The sequence below is a fragment of the Peromyscus eremicus genome, chromosome 7 (assembly GCF_949786415.1).
Source record: "Peromyscus eremicus chromosome 7, PerEre_H2_v1, whole genome shotgun sequence".
Classification (NCBI taxonomy): Eukaryota; Metazoa; Chordata; class Mammalia; order Rodentia; family Cricetidae; genus Peromyscus; species Peromyscus eremicus.
Genome location: NC_081422.1, coordinates 80,345,134 through 80,363,940, shown reverse-complemented (window position 1 = coordinate 80,363,940; position 18,807 = coordinate 80,345,134). Strand labels below are relative to the sequence as shown.

Here is an 18,807-nt window from a genome sequence, read left to right as displayed (position 1 = left end):
GCAGCTTCATTACGCTACTTGTTTTATTATTTTCTTGAAGCTTAGCTAGAGAAAAATGCCTTGCAAAGCGGAGCTTCTCTTTAAACAGAATTAACATGCTAGAGTATTTTAATTAAAAAGATCAGAGTTTGAAAACAGCACAAACATAGAGCCTCACAAGCTTTCATTCCTCCATGCCTTCTTGAATTTATAGTATTGTATTTGGGCCTCATTAATGCAGCAATATGTGCTTTCTATTTTCAAAAGTGCTCTGCTGGAGACAGTGTTATGATTTGCTTGTCATCTCTGATGTGATTTTTTTGGGCATCCCAACATACTGAATATTTTACATCTTATAATAGGATAATAAAGATAGACCACAATCTTCCATAAGAGTCATAATATGATTCAAAATTTAGGAAACGTAAGCTGGGCATTGGAGTTATTGTGCCTGTTGTCCTAGCTACCTCTGTGGAAATGTAGATAGTAGCATGTCTGAGTTCAAAAGTTTCAAGTCCAGCCTGAGTGACATAACAAGACCTCATCTTTTTTTTTTTCTTTATTTTATTTTATTTTACAATACAATTCAGTTCTACATATCAGCCACAGATTCCCTTGTTCTCCCCCCTCCCGCCCCCCTCCCCTTCCCCCCAGGCCACTCCCCATTCCCACCTCCTCCAGGGCAAAGCCTCCCCCCGAGGACTGAGATCAACCTGGTAGACTCAGTCCAGGGAGGTCCAGTCCCCTCCTCCCAGGCCGAGCCAAGCAACCCTGCATAAGCCCCAGGTTTCAAACAGCCGACTCATGCAATGAGCACAGGACCCGGTGCCACTACCTGGATGGCTCCCAAACAGATTAAGCCAATCGACTGTCTCACCCATTCAGAGTGCCTGATCCAGTTGGGGACCCCTCAGCCATTGGTTCATAGTTCATGTGTTTTCATTCGTTTGGCTATTTGTCCCTGTGCTTTATCCAACCTTGGTCTCAACAATTCTCACTCATATAAACCCTCCTCTTTCTCGCTAATTGGACTCCCGGAGCTCCACCCGGGGCCTAGCCATGGATCTCTGCATCCAGATCCCTCAGTCATTGGATGGGGTTTCTAGCACGACAGTTAGGGTGTTTGGCCATCCCATCACCAGAGTAGGTCAGTTTGGGCTGTCTCTCAACCATTGCCAGCAGTCTATTGTGGGGGCATCTTTGTGGATTTCTGTGGGCCTCTCTAGCACTTTGCTTCTTCCTATTCTCATGTGGTCTTCGTTTACCATAGTCTCCTATTCCTTGTTCTCCCTTTCTATTCTTGATCCAGTTGGGATCTCCTGCTCCCCCAAGCTCTCTTTCCCTCGACCCTCACCCTTCATTACCCCCACTCATGTCCAGGCTGTTCATGTAGATCTCATCCATTTCTCCGTCATTGGGAGATCCCCGTGTCTTTCTTGGGGTCCTGTTTCCCTGACTTCAAGCTCTACTATAGAGCTACAGTAGTAAAAACAGCTTGGTACTGGCATAAAAACCGACATGTGGACCAATGGAATCGAATTGAAGACCCTGACATTAATCTGCACACCTATGAACATACAATTTTTGACAAAGAAGCCAAAAGTGTACAATGGAAAAAAGAAAGCATCTTCAACAAATGGTGCTGTCATAACTGGATATCAACATGTAGAAGGATGCAAATAGATTCATATCTATCACCGTGCACAAAACTTAAGTCCAAGTGGATCAAGGACCTCAACATAAATCCAGCTACTCTGAACCTGCTAGAAGAGAAAGTAGGAAGTAGTCTTGAAGGCATTGGCATAGGAGATCACTTCCTAAATAGAACACCAGTAGTACAGACACTGAGAGAAACAATCAATCAATGGGACCTCTTGAAACTGAGAAGCTTTTGTAGAGCAAAGGATACGGTCAACAAGGCAAAGCAACAGCCTACAGAATGGGAAAAGGTCTTGACCTCATCTTGCAATAACAAAACTTAGAAAGTACAGTCATACTTCGTTTTATTTTTCTAAAAGAAGCAAAATTGAATTTAGCATGAATACTGCTGGAAAGGTGTGACTGAGATCAACTTTGTTTTTTATTTTTTGGGGTACTGAGTTAATAATTTATGGGTTTGAGGAATTTCTTTTGTGAAATTCATAACATCTACACAATACATTGATCATCTTAATTACCATGCATGCTTCATCTGCCCCCTTTTTATCTTGTTAAAATGATTAAAAACAAATTATAGAATTGTGTAGCTTCATCCTTATGTGTTTCCGTTTGTGTGTAGGTTGAAAAATAAGGATTAAAAAAGAAACTACAACTGCTATTATCACACCTAATAAAATCAGGCCATATACAAGTTTTATTAATTTTCTTCAAAGTATTGTTAGTAGGTTTATTTGGATCAAAATCCACATATTTGGTTGAGATGATTTGCTTTTTATTGATCGGTTTTTTAGATGCTGATTGTCCATATCTTATAAGGTTATAATCTTATTTTTAAAGACAAACAAAATGATGCTTCTCCTATATTATTGAAAGATGAAATTGTGGTTAGAGAAATGACTCAGTAGTTAAGAGCACTTTTTGCAGATGACCCAAGTTTAGATCCCAGCACCCAAGCCAGGCAGCTTACAATAGTTTGTAACTCCTGCTTGAGGGGGATTCATCTTCTGGCCTCCCTGGGCACCTGCGTGTGTGTGTGTGTGTGTGTGTGTGTGTGTGTGTGTGTGTGTGTGTGTATGTGTTTGTGCACGCTCATGCATGCGTATATATAAGTTTAAATAAATAAATACATTTTTAGAAGGCAAAGTGGCATGGTCTTGGAGAATAATTATAAATGAAATGTGTAAGGGATGTAAGAGAAACTTGACATCCCCCAACACACACACACACACACACACACACACACACACTCCAAAAGCACTATTTTCTGGTCTGAGTAAGAACAAAATCCTTTCAGCTTTGCTGTTCCAGTAAAACCCTTCATTTCAAAATCAGCTTACACAAAATGGCATCCTTTCAAAAACAGCTTTAATGCCAATTTGAGGCTGGATGGTATTTTTTTAGTATGAGCCTAACCTGGAGATCTAGGCCTTCATGACTTCTTTGCAAGCTCTCTCTCTCTCCTTCCTGGGCATGAACACTTTGGTACTTCCCTTGGTTTGGGGTTCTATTGCTTTAGATGGGAATGACTGTGTCCAGTCCCCTACTGTCTTAAGGCTCTGCACCTGTGGTCTGTGTTGTGCCGGGTTTAAGGATGTTAACAGCTGGGCATGGTACCACCTGTAGGCCTTGCTTAGGGACCGTGCCTGGTTAGTGCCAGAGCCAGCGTGAGCAGGCTTGAAGATCTCATATTTGGTAGTTTCCTCAACTGAGACTTATAGAGAAAGATCAGGGGAGCTGTGTAAGTCCCAAAGCTAGAGGAAAATGGGATAGGTTTTCGAGTTATTGAAGTATGAAGACACTCATTTCAGAAGTCCCTATGAAGAAAACAGCCACTGGGTACTTGTGGGTTTCTACTAATAGTGAATTCAAAGGTAGGTGAAGGACTGAGTCTTAAAGACACCACTAGGAGTTGTACAGGTGCTTTTGACTAACCTTCAACAAAAATAAGCCATGTATTTTTTATTATTACATTTTTTTCTTCATTTTGATTTTATGTGTATGGGTGTTTGCCTGTACATATGTCTGTTTAGATAGTGTGTGCAGGGCACTTTATAGTGCAGAAGAAGGCATCAGATTTCCTGGAACTGGAGTTTTGGATGTTTCTTAGCTACCCTGTCGGTGGTGAGCATTGAAGCCAGGTCTATTGGAATAGGAGCCAGTGCTCTGAATCACTGAGACATCTTTCCAGCCCTGAGACATGTATTTGTTTTTTAAGTTCATGTAACTCACTTTTGCCTTCAGAACCTAATTAGTCCTGATCAAGTATGTACCACATCTATTTGATAATGGATTGCAGCTGTGTACAGCTTACTTTATGACTTGGTGGTCAAATAATACTCTGGTCGTGATGGGCAGCTCAAGTCACATGGTAACTTGCTGGCACATTGTCAAATGTTCTGTTTCCACTAAGGCCCAATAGCAGGCCAAAAAGAGCTGTCTCTCGAAGGGAGAATAGTTGTCTGTAGATGATGGTAGAGCCTTTCTCCAGAGTCCTATAGATCTGTTCTGTGATTCATCTCCTGGGTCCTGCCAAAGGCTCCAAACAGCATCCTTGTCTGCCACTGCCACTTCAAGTACCACTGGGTCTGCTGGATCACCACATGGTAGAATAGCCTGCTGGACTTGTTGAAAATCCTTCTCCTGTTTCAGGCCCCACTCACAGCTGTCAACTTTTGAGTCATTTAGTATGTGGGCCAGAGTAATATACCAAGTCAGGAACGTGCTGTCTCCAGAATCTAAATAGGCCCACTAAGCATTGTACTTCTTTCTTGGTAGTGGTTGGATTTAGGTGCAATAACTTATCTTTTATCTTTGAAGGAATATTTTCTGCATGTTCCACACAACTGGACTTCTAGAAATTTCACCAAGGTCACTGAATTTGTACCCATGGAGGCCAGAGGTGGGCATTGATTTCCCTGAGATGGAAATAACAGATGGTTGTACACTGCTGTGTGGATGCTGGGAATCAAACTGAGGCCATCTGCAAGAACAACCAGTGCTCTTAACCACTGAGCCATCTCTCCAGCCCTCCTATTTTTTTTCCTCCTCCTATTTTTAAATTAAATATCATTATATTTTAAGTCAAGGTCTCACTGTGTTACCCAAGGTAGTCTAGAACTTGCTATGTAGCCCAGGCACACCATGAACTTGCAATCCTCCTGCCTCAGCTTCATAAATGTTATGATTATAGGTATATAACACCATACCCAGCTTCCTTTGCCCACCTTTTTTTTTTTTTAATAACAACTACATTGTGGTATGTATGTGCATGAAGAACATTATGTAGCTTTAATGAGGAATGGCTGTGGGTCTCAAAAAGAACATTCTTTAATGAATATGTGAATGCCAGCATTTAAGCAATATCCTACTGTACTTGGAGTTTTGAAGTCTGAGAATGTTTCAGGAATTTGTTTCACTACCCATCTCTCCAGTTACAGTGCATATCTTAAATGGAAAAAAAATAGAATTACATGAACAAGTTGGGTATTTTTAACTTCTGAGTTATGGGTGGCTAGGATTTGTAGGTTGCTTTTACATAAATTGCACCGGCCTCAGAGTTGTCATATGAGTTAAAGCTTCAGTCCTTCTGTATTCTATCCACTCTTGAGTTAGGGTGAGCCAAATAAGTTAAAGCTCCAATTCCTCTGTATTCTGTCTGCTCTTGAGTTAGGGTGAGCCAACGACCATTGTCCTTGCCACCCACTGTCCGCTTGTTCTTTACAAGTATGACGGGTTTCTTGTTCAGATGATTTGGCAATGTTTGGATTATCAAGAAGTGGCTAGGATTATAAAAGTCAATCTGTGTATTATTCTGTCTTTGGACAGGAGGAAAATGATCTCTGTGCATGTGAATTATGCATACAAGCTAAATGTATTCCTAGTATTTACTTGAGGGCAGAGTAGAATGTAAAGTTCAATGTATACCCTGGGGATTATGTTAAAATTATATATTCCTTTTGAGAAAAGTTGAATGACATTTAAATGACATTTTTTCTCTTCTACAGGAACCAAAAGCAAATACCAAAGTTATTTGTAAGCGTTGCAAGGTAATGTTGGGAGAGACCATATCATCAGGTAGGAATTTCATAATGCACGGCTGAAATGACTGCCCTCTTACTTAAAAGCCCAACAGATTTTATAGTCCATATGTAGGAAAGAGGGATAATTAATTAATTTGATAGAATGCATAGTTAAAAGACTAGAAACCACCTAATGTTTTACCCAGTAGGCCAATGAGTCTGTACTTTCTGACCTTGCAAGTGCTAGTTAGCATTGAGAAGGCCTGAGATGTCTTCAGTGTTTCATGTCTTCTTGTAAAGCATCAGTGTAGAGTTTGTACTTAGGTCCAACTTAAGGAAGGTTGGAACCTTTTTCTTAACGTAATTCTTCTGACTAAAGCGTTAATACCCGGAGATGGAGACGTTGCTTTTCTTTGCCACTGTCTGCCTTGGGGCCCTATTTTGGCATTGGAAGTAGAAGGGGCCTTGTTGAAATACTAGGAAACACATTCTGGCTTTTGTACTTTGTTCCTTATTCTTCCTTTATTTTTATTTTTCATAAAGATTTTTTTAAATTTTATGTGCATGAGTATTTTGTCTGCATGCATGCATGTGCACCACATGAGTGCCTAGTGCCTGCGGAAGTCAAAGAAGGCATCTGATCCCCTTGAACTGGAGCTTCATATGGTTGTGAGTCATATTGTGGGTTCTGGGAACTGAACCTGGGTTATCTGCAAGACCAGCAAGTACTCGTAACCACTGAGCCATCTCTCCAGCCTCTCTCTCTCTCTCTCTCTCTCTCTCTCTCTCTCTCTCTCTCTCTCTCTCTCTCATAACTTAAAAATATCATTTGTGTGTGCATATGCATGAAGGAATGCGGAGGTCAGAGGACAGCATTGTGGAGTTGGTTCTCTCAGTCCCCCTTTGCACAGTTTCTAGGGGTCGAAATCAGGTTGCCTAACTTGCATAGAAGTTCCCTCACCCGCTGAACTGTGGCTTTGTGTCTTATTCTTTTTCTCAGTGGCATTACACTTCTGCAAACTCTGTTTTACTGCTTTAAAATATAATAATGAAAACGTTGGTAATTAAAATGTGCTTAAAGATACAGTTTAAAATGTCTAGAGAGCAATAACATGCTGTGTTTTTGTGGGTAATGAATCATCACTTTTAATATGATTAATTAGGAGATTTAATTTAAGCTATGCACTTAAGGGAAGGCAGATAGTGGTTTTTGTATGTTTGTTTGTTTTAATCATTGGAATCTTATTAGTAGTTTCTTTTTCTGAGTAAGCAGAAAAGGAAGCATGCACTGTAAAGATACCAGTGAAGCTATTATTCCTCTCCACCTCTTTCCCTGAGCTTGAAAACAACTCCTTTATGTAACATCTAAAAAAAAATTAAAGCTTTCAAAGAGATGTTTCCTTGATGATGTGTGAGTACTACACTTATCTGTGGGTATAAGGACAAATATTTAGAATGTATTTAGGGATTATGTTAGTTTAATACATGTCAGTTGTAAATTCTTCTCCAGTAACCATGACTTCACTAGCCCTGGGTAGTTGGCTAGGTTTCCAGTACTAGACATGGTAGACATGATGAGTGGGTCCTACGTCCAATTAGAGAGCTGTTGGCTACCACCAAGGTACTGTGCCTTTAGGGTTATTGTGTCAGGCTGGTTGTGGTTCATAGGTGTCATACTGGGTAGGACTGTTTTCCTCCTTTGGGAACTCGCATATCACAGAGCAAGGCAATTTTTGTAAAACATACTACTGGCTTTCGATATGTGAGCAGAACCTTTCCCCAAGTAGTTATGGGGGGTTATATGGTGATATTTTATTTATATTAAAATGTTATTTGTATGTTAATAAATAAAGTTGCCCGGGGGTCAGAGCTATTAGCAAGCCATAGGAAAGCAGGGCAGTGGTGGCGTACACTTGTAATCCCAGCACTTGGTAGGTAGAGCTGGGTAAGTCTCTGTGTGTTCAGGGATACAGCCATTATTGGATACACATGCCTTTAATCTCAATACCAAGCAAGGAAAACCTGGAGGCCTATACAGACAGGCCGTGACGAGGCGATCATGTGGTTGGGTTTACAACCAATGAGAAGGCAGAACAGGAACTCTATATAAAGACTTTAGCACAGGGGTAGTTCTAGTTTGGAGAGGTAGGACCACTGCAGGAGGAAGGGTAAGGTTTTAGCTCTTAGCTCTGACCTCTTGGCTTTCTTCTTTGCATTGGTTCTGTGTTTCTTATTTAATAAGAAGGTTGGTTACATCTACAGGGTTAAGATAAGCAAGTGCAGTAAATACTCTTCAAGAAGCTGGAATGAGCAATGTAAAGCTGAACAAGGGGCTGGCAAGATGTTCTTCAGTGGGCAACCCAAGCCTGACAACCTGGGTTTCCTGAAAACACATGGCGTAGGACAGAATGAAAACCCACGTATTGTCCTCTGACCTTCACACACCTGTGCCTATGCACATGCGTGCACACACATAGACACAAATAAACATAAAACTTTTTAAAGACAAATGTAAAACTTTTTAAAGACACTGAGCAGAGTTAGTAACTACACTGTACAGTGGACCTGTTCCACAGTGTAAGTTCAAGCCAGTTAATTGACTATTAGATAGATAAACCAAGATCAAAACAAAAATCCATAGTTGATGCAGTAGAATACATGCAGTGTCTTGCACTGGTCCAAAAATTATTAGATCTTCAAAGCAGAAAATAGTGATTTGTACTCAAGAAAAGTAAGGATTTATAAACAGATGCTGAATAGGTGCAAAGATTAGGAAGCCAATCTGTTGAAATAACTATAATAAATACATAAAGAATTAAAAGAAAAAAATCTTTGAATAATTGCAAATATCAAATTCCATAGAAAGAACAAATAGGTAAATTTAGAATTGAAAACTATAATATCTGAAAAGAAAAAACACTAAATAATCCAAACCACAGATTTGAGAAAATAGAAGATTCTTTTAAAAAGTACTGAATTTTTAGATTGATAAAAATTGCCAATCCAAAGGACACAGGGGAGAAATAACGGAAACAAATCAGCAGACGCGCTGGCTTATGGTCCACTGTCAAGTGTTTCAACACACATGTAAGTGCAGTCTCAGAATGGATAAAAAGAAGAGGTCATAAAACAAATTTGAAAAAGCCAATTGAAATCTGAGAGGAATTTGGTGGATGACAATAATTTTTATGAGAAGAATTTAAGTGAACTCCAGGTGGTATAAAGCTACTGAAAGGCACCCAGGTGGGAGGGATCAAAGAGCAGAAGAAAACCGAATACACACAGGGACTTCATAACACAACTAAGGAGAGTGTCTCAGAAAATGGTGACCTCCAAGTGACATCCAAGTAGACACACAAAGTGCTGTCATGATTACCCATCACCCAGCAGTACTGCGTCCAGCAAAATTATTCTTCAAAATTAAAGAGAAAGTAGAACTGTTTCTAGGTAAATACATAGAAATAAAGTATTATAAGCAGATCTGCTCTACAGAAAATCCCAGTAGGAGTTCTTCAGGCTGAAGTACAAGATGCCAGGACAGTGTCTGGAAACCACAGGAAGGAATAAAGAGTATAGAAAATGAGAGATGTATGGAGAATTACCACATAAGCAAAGTCAGCACAAAATTCCAGGCACACTTGCCCTGCAAGGTACCAGTTCTCCATAATGTTTGCTTTGGAAGGTACAGACAGAAATGAAGACTGCACAGAGCAGAGAACACTGTCTCCACAAAAAGCTGAGCGTCTGAGGGCTGTACCCTCCCAGCAAGGTGAGCAAAGGCATGCTGGAATGACCATAGACATCAGTCCCAGCCACTGTGGGAACTTCAGCTGTTTAACTCGGCGTAGTCTGCCTGGGACCAGAAATTCCACTAGATGCTGTCAAAGTCAGATATCTTTCCCCTTTGGAAGAAAATCTTTCATTCGAAAACAAATTCTTAAATTTTCAAATACGATGCTTGTTGTTCAATCACAGCTAACTAGGAACACATGTTAACTAGACCCCCATCCTCAACCACATCAGGGTTTTCCATGACCAAAATACCTGAGAAGAACTTAAAGGAACAGAATTTATTTTGCCTCTGTGGTTTTAGACATCTTAGTCCTTGTCTCTGCTGAGTCCGGGCCTATAGAGAGACAGAGCATCATCATAGTGGGTTTGTGTGGTAGAGGCTGCTCAGCTCATAGCCAATAGTGGGGCTTGGAGTTGGAATAAGACACAGACAACCCCCCTCCCCCCAGGACTACCCTGCAAAACTACTTCCTCTAGCTAGGCCCATCTCCTAGACTCTCCATAACTTCTCAAACTAGTGCCAACAGCTGGACCTCTGGCCTTCAACAGTGAGCCTATAGGGACATTTCGTAGTCATCACGACTTTAACAGGAGCTATCACAGAGAGCTGGCAGTAGGAACAGACTCCTTATTGGAATTTTACTATCGTATGTAAACTGTAAAACATGCTTGGTATATTTAACAGTGTAAAAGACAGATTTGAAGATGGCTGGACACAAAGTGAATAGAACAGTAGGTGTGTTTGGAAAAGCTCCGTGATAGACTCTCTACAACTGTACTGCTGTATAGTTGAAGCTAGCAGTTCAGAGAGCTGTTGATAGCCCCGACTAGATACAAGTTAAATCAAGAATTAATGAGCAGAAGAAAGATGAGAAGAATCTTTAACCCTGCAGACTGAAGCAAAAAAGGTAGTGTGTAAAGTAAAGACGGATGTAGAATGAGGCAGCCCACTGTGTGTTTAATTATACGTCTTTGTGAAAAGAGGAAAAAGATGTATCTTAGGCTGTATTTGAACAAAGAGTTGCTGAGGATTCTAAGAAATGATGAAGCGCAATCTACAGATTCAAGAGGCACAATGAATTCCAATTCGCTGAGGCCCAAGTAAGATAAATAAAAAGAAATCTGTATCTTGGTGCATCAAAGTAATGGCTGCAGAATGAAAAGCAAAGAAAAAAAAAATCTTAAAAGCAACCAAGGGAAAAAATGACAGATCGCCTTCAAAGAAGCAGCGGTAATGGAAATTTGAAGAGAGGCGATGGCATTGTCAGTGTGCACAAAGAAATAACTGTTAACCCCGGGACTTTGTAGCAACTGAAAGTCCCCTCAACAAAGAAACAAACAGAGCAGGGTAATATACCGCTAGCTGTTTCCTATTAAGAGAAATTCCACTGTACCCAGATAGAAGAGAGTGACCCCAGAAAGCTCAGAAAAGATTGATGGAGCGGGTGGTTGGATGCAGGTGACAGCAAAGGAGTACCCACTGCATGAAGCCGGCGTCGGGACTCTGGAATTAGTAATTACCACCAGCTGGGACCTGGAGGGTCCCTGTGTGACATTAAATGTTCAGTTCTATGTGGGATAATAGGACTTCAAAATAGTAAGGTGAAATAGACAGAAATGAAAGAAAACGTATGTTCATGTTTTTAGATACATAATAATGTATAATAATCATTTCATGCTTTTTATTTATTATATTTTTTACCCTTTTCTGTGTCTTACATCAAGCAATTGAAATTTAAAAAAAATCTACTTTTTGATATTATAAATGGACAACATTATCTTTAAGAAAACACCATTTTAAATTACTTCTGGTTTTATTTTGACCTGCTTAAAATTTAAAATATGCATGAAATTCTATTGCCTAAATAACAATTTTCTTCAGCTTTTACAGATTTTAATTTGTCTTCAGTGTCTTTGTATTTTCATCTTTGTAGTCTGGTACATATTTTGCCAGTTTTCTTTAAGATAAATTGGTCAGTACTTGGTTATGATGTTAAACTATACATACAGTTTTAAGGCTTTTGCCAGGAGACCCCTTAGCAATCTATCATTTGCAAATCTGGTAGTGATACGTGAGGAAACCTGTCTATTTCTTGTAAGCATTCACCCTACTACACTTGCCCTCTAAAAATATTTTTTTAGATGCTAAAAATAAATTTTCATTTTGTTCTGCCTTTCCTTTGTTACTGATGAGATTAAACCTTTAAATGGATTTTTTAAACAATCCAAGATGGTTATATTTATATTAATGTTTATCAAATGTCTATTAATTGTTTGTATAATTAACAAAATAAACAGAAAGTCAGATTTGGTGAGGACTGTGCGTGAATCCAGTCAGTGAGGTTCCAGGTAGATAATGATGTCACGGTTCCAGCTCTGTGATTTGGGGTACCTACCTAACCAGCCTTTTTCAGTCACTCTCTGATTTGTAGCTAGTCCACAGAACTGAAGAAACAAAGGTCTTGATTTGGGGCTAAGAATGCTGAATAGTCAGACAAAATAATTTGGGAGGTCATACTTTAGGGCCAGCATGTCTGTGATATCAGTGTGTTGGGAAGATTTTTAATTTTCTTCTTCTTTGTTTCCAGAAACAACTAAATTTTACATGACAGAGATAATTATCCAGCCATCCGAGGGAAGTTTTCTTAACATACCAAGGTACAAATACCAAATCAAGTTATTGTATAATTTGAGATATGGGAAAGGACAGGCACAGTGGACTGAGGATGCATCTCTTCATAGCTCTGTTTGGAAAGGGATTTTTCCTTTTAAAGTCCCTTGAAGTGGCTATTAGATGAACCAAGCCACACATATACACAACTTGAAGACCTCTTTCTTGCTTATGTGGTGCTATAGACAAATGTGTTTATATAAATATAGTTAGAGAAGGTGTTTTTTTTTCTTATCTTGTATTCTAAATATCTAGGATCGTAGGCTTTTGAATATTAGCTCTGATTTTAATATTGACTTTTAAAACTGGAAACAGAGATCAGTTTCACAGGCACCTACTTTTTAAGAAGGTTACCTAGCCTTTAAGTATATTGGTGTTTTCTTTTAATCTTTTTGTTCGCAAGCAAAAGTCACCTATAGTATATTGTGCTTGTTAGTTTTTGCCAACTTGACACACACTAGAGACACCTGGGAAAAGGGAACATCAATTGAGGAATTGCCTCTGTCAGATTAGCCTGTGGGCATGTCTGCGGACCATTTTCTTGACTAATGATTGGTGTGGGAGGGCCTAGCTCACTGGGCAGTTCCCCCGCAACCTGGGCAGATGGTTATATATAGTATAAGGAAGCAGGTTGAGCAGGCCATGGGAAACAGGCCAGTAAGCAGCATTTCTCCATGGCCTCTGCTTCAGTTCCTGACTTGAGTTCCTGCCATGACTTCCCTTAATGGTTGTACTGGTTACGTTTATGTCAACTTAACACAAGCTGTAATCATCAGAGAGGAGGGTGCTTTGATTGAGAAAATGCCTCTATAATGCTGACTGTAGGCAAGCATGTAGGGCATTTTCTTTTTCAGTGATTGATGGAGGAGGACCCAGCCTATTGTGCGGGGGTGGTGGTGGGTGGTGGTGGTGGTGCCTTTCCTGAGCTGGTGGTCCTGGGTTCTAAGAAATCAGGCTGACCTAGGTCCTCTGAATGTATGTTACAGTTGTGCAGCTTGGTCTTCTTGTGGGACTCCTAACAATGGGAGCAGGGGCTCTCTGACTCTCTTACCTGTTTTTGGGACCCTTTCCTCCTACTGGGTTACCTCGCCCATCCTTAGTAGGAGAGGAGGTGTCTTTCTGCAATTTGATATACCCTGGCTGGTGGATACACATGGGAGGCCTGCCTGTTTCTGAAGAGAAAAAAGAAGTAGATGGGGGAAGAAAGAGATGGGGGGGGGGGAGGGACTGGGAGGAGAAGAGGGAGGGAAGGGAAAGTGTGATTAGGCTGGGGGAGCAGGAATTAATTAATTAATTAATTAATTAATTTTTTAAAAAAAGCAAGAAAAAGAAATCAGGCTGAGCAAGCCACGGAAAGCAAGTCAGTAAGTAAGCAGCACCCTCCATGGCCTCTGCATCAGCTCCTGCCTCCTTTCAGGTTCCTGCCCTGTTTGAGTTCCTGCCCTGACTTCTTTGCAGATGAACAGGGATGTGGGAGTGTTCACCAAATAAACCCTTTCCTCCCAGTTGCTTTGGGCCTGGTGCTTTCTCAGCGCCATAGGAACCCTAAGTAGGACAATGATGGACCCTGAAGTGGAAGCTGAATAAACCCTTTCCCCACTCAGGTTGTTTTCTGGTCGTGGTGTTTATCACAGCAACAGAAGGCAAATTAGCACATACGTGTTAATTGTTGATAGTCAAAAGTTATGGCATCCTGAATATAAACCTGAATTTTATCCTCTTTCTTGTGCCTTGACTCTTTACCTTAGAACTGTCCCTTAAGGCAGTTGAAAGGGAAAAGATTGTCACTGATACCGCCTTTGGGAGGAAATTCCTCACCTTCTTAGTTATTCACTGCCTGCTGTGATATAGAATATGAAAGCCGAGTTGTTGTTGGTTTTGAATTCTGCAGATAAGGTGCATATGAGTGACTTGTCTTGTTGCCCTGACAAAGTAACTAACAAAAGCAACTTAGGAAGAGGTTACTTCAGCTCACAGTTCAAGAGTGCAGTGATTTATGGCAGAGAAGTAATGGTGGCAAGACCTTGAGGCAGCTGGGGACACTTCCCAGGAAGCAGAGAGTGACAGATGCTTATGCTTGCTTTCACCTTCTCATTCAGTCCAGGACCTTGGAGCATGGAACCGTGCCATCCAAAGTGAAGATGGGTCTTTCCATTTTAATTATTCTAGTAGCTAGTGGATAATCCCTGGTAGACATGGCCAGAGGTTTGTCTCCTAGGTGATTTTACATCTTGTCAAGTTGTTGGTCAATAGGAACAGTTATGTTTGGGATGGAAAATATGTTAATGATAGCAAGATGAATTTTAAGAAGAATGGAACAAATGCAAATACATTTCAATATTCCAAAGTACACGTTAGTACAGACTTTATAAAGAAATGGATGGTGGCCAGAAAAGCCCCCCAAATGATGTTTAGCCTGGCTTTAGGTGCCTGTGAATCCTTCTAACTTTGTCTTGTTAGTAAGAATTATGAGAGGCACATGGTGACACTTGCTTTCTGTTCCGACAGATCTCAGTTTGTTCAGAGTGTTATTGCTCGGTGCCTGATGGAACTCTCTTCTGCTAGAAGCACTTTTAGATTCACGATTCAAGGTCAGGATGGCAAAGTGTACATCTTGGTAAGGAAATCTTTCATCCACATTTTATGGCCTTGTAATCTAGGGTCTCAGAAATGTTTTAGCTTCCATCATTCTATTTTCTTACCTCTCAAGTCTAGAAACTAGATGGTGACCATAAATTGAACTTTTAATATCAGTTAATCCATAAATCAAGCTTACTTCATTTAATAACACATGACTGGGTACCTCTGTAGGGTTCTGAGGATGCAGACAGAAGGAAAACCCAGTTTTTGTCCTTTAGAAGCTCAAAAATGATGCTTTTTACTCTTGGTAATGGCTCTTCTGGACAGTGCACATCTCTCTGTATCATTCTCCTCTCTTTGTCACTTTTAGCATTAAAATGTGATACTCTGTTTTTATTGCCACTGGCAGCTTGGTATGTGGGAAATAGTAACAAGTTTGGAGAAGAAGCTGGCATTGGTGGATCTATAACCTCCATGTACTGCCGCTGGGGCCAACATCATCCCGCCTCTGTTTAGAGTGATACTGTGCACAAGTAAATTTTGCCTATTTGTTTGGAAACCCAAACAGACTGGACCATACTCTTCTCTGCATCTGTTTTCTTCAACTAGTTAACGGTGCATGGCCATTCTTAATTGATGGTTCAGTGGTAGAATTCTTGCCTGCCACTCAGGAGGCCTGGCTAGCTCAGACAGTCGAGCATAAGGCTCTTAATCTCAGGGTCATGGGGTTGTGCCCCACGTTGGGCGCCAGATCCATGAGTCTATTTAATGAGCAAAGGAATTTATTTGGGGGTTAACTCACAACCACAGGAGATTTATCATAGGGTCTGGGAAAGTTGAGCTATGTCCCATGCTGATATGCCTGGTCCAAGATCTCAGCATCCAGAACCATGAGGTAGCAAAGAGAGAGCTGAATATAGGCGTCCCAGGTCTTAAAGGTAACCCCCAACAGCAGCCATGCCCCAGGGCATGGTTCAAACAGCCACTCATTACATCCCTATACAGAGTGCTTCTTATTTGAAAAAGACTTTTCTGGATGTTCAAGGTCTTTAGGAATGTCTTTAGGAAACTCACAGAGTAATATGTGATAGCATTGTTCTAGTTTGAAATTAGTGTTAGTTTTTTTGGTATGTGCATGTGTGTGTGAGTGCACATATGTTTGGAGATCAGGGGTCCATGTACAGTGTCTTCCTTTTTTTGGGGGGGCATGATCTGTCGCCAAGCCTGAAGCTCAGCCAATTCAACTGACATGTCCAGTGAGCCCCAGGGACCCACCTGTCTGCCCACTAATGCAGAGATTACAGCCACATGCTGCCTGCCCCTGGTTTTCACGTAGGCTCTTGAGATTGAACTTGGGGCCTCACTCTTGCATATCAATTACTTGATCACATGAACCATGTTCCTCATCCTGGTTTCCTTGTATTGAAAGATTTTCTAGTTGAAAATCGTCTCTTTTCGCCGGGCGGTGGTGGGCACGCCTTTAATCCCAGCACTCGGGAGGCAGAGCCAGGCGGATCTCCGTGAGTTCGAGGCCAGCCTGGGCTACAGAGTGAGTTCCAGGAAAGGCGCAAAGCTACACAGAGAAACCCTGTCTCGAAAAACCAAAAAAAAAAAAAAAAAAGAAAATCGTCTCTTTTCTTAACATCGAAATTTTGTTTTTCTTACTTTACTATAATACATTTTAAAAATATATTCGGACAATAGGAAGAACCGAAAGTGCTGTTTCCCCTGTCCCGTCTACTCCCCAAGCCTAGGTATGTCATGCTTTCCAGAGGCAATCATAGCAGCTTGATAAGTATGTATATATAAAACATGCATTTTCTACCCATATACAACTGTTTCTGAGAATTCTCACAGATACTTGAGTTTTTAATGAAAAATGAAACAGTGTTACATTGTTAGCTTTTCAGCTTCATGTAACAATGAGGATTGTTTCTTGTTGGTAGCACTGTGGGCTGAAGTCTATTCTTTAATGCCTGGAATTCTACTGTATGGCCACTAAAGCCAAAGCACAAGAAAAGTCATTACATGTGCATTTGTTACTCCCTTAGGAGTAGACCCTCTCACTAAATTCAGCATTAGAAAATGCATATTTTAAGACCAGATAACTATCACCCTACATAAAAGCTGGATGAATTTATCTCTTCTGTTGTGCCCCACACATTCTATTGACCAGGCCAGTGTACCCATTCACAGCAGCTGACTACAGAATGCCTGTGGCTCACAGTTGCCCCTTCTGTAGAGACTTGCCCTCTATGACAGCCTTTGCCTCGCCCTGGAAGTTCTGCGACTGTTAGTGCTTTGCTCTGTCTCTTAAGTGTAGTGGAAACACATAAATTTACCTACCTCCCTGTTAGTTACCTGGACATTTTTATTGTTCATCTCATGCCTGCATTCTCTTTCTATTCTTTGCCTGTCATCTCTTACATTGTTGGACCCCTCACTGATGTCTGGGAGCTTCAAATATTTCAGATTAATTATAGCATTGTCATTTATATAGTAAATGTCTTTCCCTAATCAGTTTTTTAAAAACTTGATATGGCTGCTGTCCATGCTCCACTGTTTATATATAAAATACCAAAGAAACAAACAAAAAACCCATCTACCCTACACACACACACACACACACACACACACACACACACACACACATATATGTTTCCCTGTTACTGTCTGTGGGTTTTTGTAGTGGCGATATACAACATAGAGATAGTAGCAATATTCTCCTCTGTGGACTTCTCTTCCCATACTTTAGCTTTGGATTTTAAACTCAGACAGTTTGGTGATCGAACCTTTGAGAAGTTCCAGGTGTGTCAAGAAGTTCCCACTGTTGGAAGATACATCGGAAGCTGACTCTGGCTCTGCCTGGAATGCCATCAAAGTCCTCTACCAGCCCTGCATCAAAAGCAGGAATGAAGAGTAAGTTGTGCTTTTATTTTTTTCTCTCCCACATTGCATTTCAGCTGTGATCGCCATGTTGGCACTAAGAAATCAATGAGTTAAGTGCTCCTTGATGCTGCTAGGAGTCACAGTGCTAAATATTATGCTTTGCAAGTAGACAGAGTTGGTACAAATAATTCCTACCAATGTGCGAGAACTTGCTTTTCCTGAAAATAATTAGCCTTTTTTGTTTGTTTGTTTTTTATAATCTCAGCTGTCAGTGCATATGGCTACTGTGCTAAGGCAAGCTTCAACAATTGTGTGCACTTCCTAAAGCTCTTTGCAGGCTTTCAGGGTACGGCAGTATGTGAGCAATACCCACCTTTGGGTGTGCCTTTGTAACGTGGAAGCAGACAAGAAACAAAGCAACAAAAACATTAAAAAGACTTCTATGACTTCTGTGCGCCCGGTGCACATCTGAGCCCACCTGAGCATCCAGCTCACCTGAGGCTAAAACAGCGTGAAGTAGGTGCTTTCTTGACCCAAGTGTTAAAGAGCAGACTTCTAGGATGTAGCCGATGAAGTACAGAAAAGTGGAAGCCAGTGAGGGAAACGGTACTTAGGAGGTTGCAGTTCTGTGCTGAAAAGCAAGAGGTTCTTCAGTTAACGCGGTGGTAAGAGGAAACTCGGAGGAAGTGAAGCCATAGGGCATGCCTGGTGAACAACAGTCCTCAGAGCAGGAGACATCAGGTATTTCAGTGGGACAGTTAGAAGTTTATACTCGTTCTCTGCTCTCTGATGAGTTTGATAAAATATGTGGTAAGGACAGAAAGATCTCAGTGTTTTTTTCTGGGTAGTAAATAAGACAGTTTTTAAAATTAGCGCTATTTTTTTAAAATTATGCAAGCAGCACAAGCCATAAAAGATTCAAATAAACTGAAAATTTGAATATGTATAAACCATGAAAGTCATGTTCCTCTCCATGAGTAAAGTGTGTTGCGTATTCAGTTCTTGTTTGTATTCATTTTGCGTGGACATAATTTGGATGATAGGCATATGTCTTTTCACACTTAACATGACTAAAACCCTTTCATTGGAGGGTCTTCGATGTCAGTGCACAATAGCATATGAAACAGATAAATGGTGAATAATTTAACCACTTTTTTTTCATGCTTAGATATTTGCATTCTTGCTTTTTGCTATTATACTTAATGTAGAACTAAATAC

The 18,807-nt window shown here is 40.6% G+C and overlaps 1 protein-coding gene across 1 annotated transcript in view; it reads left to right on the top strand.

Annotated features, from left to right (window-relative positions):
- Nucleotides 1-18,807, top strand: part of Ube3d (ubiquitin protein ligase E3D) — a 151,661-nt gene that overhangs the window by 25,762 nt on the left and 107,092 nt on the right. The window contains exons 5-8 of the mRNA XM_059267045.1: nt 5,643-5,712; nt 12,038-12,107; nt 14,629-14,737; nt 17,456-17,619. Coding sequence (XP_059123028.1) covers nt 5,643-5,712; nt 12,038-12,107; nt 14,629-14,737; nt 17,456-17,619 — 413 coding nt within the window. The remainder of the gene's footprint in view (nt 1-5,642; nt 5,713-12,037; nt 12,108-14,628; nt 14,738-17,455; nt 17,620-18,807) is intronic.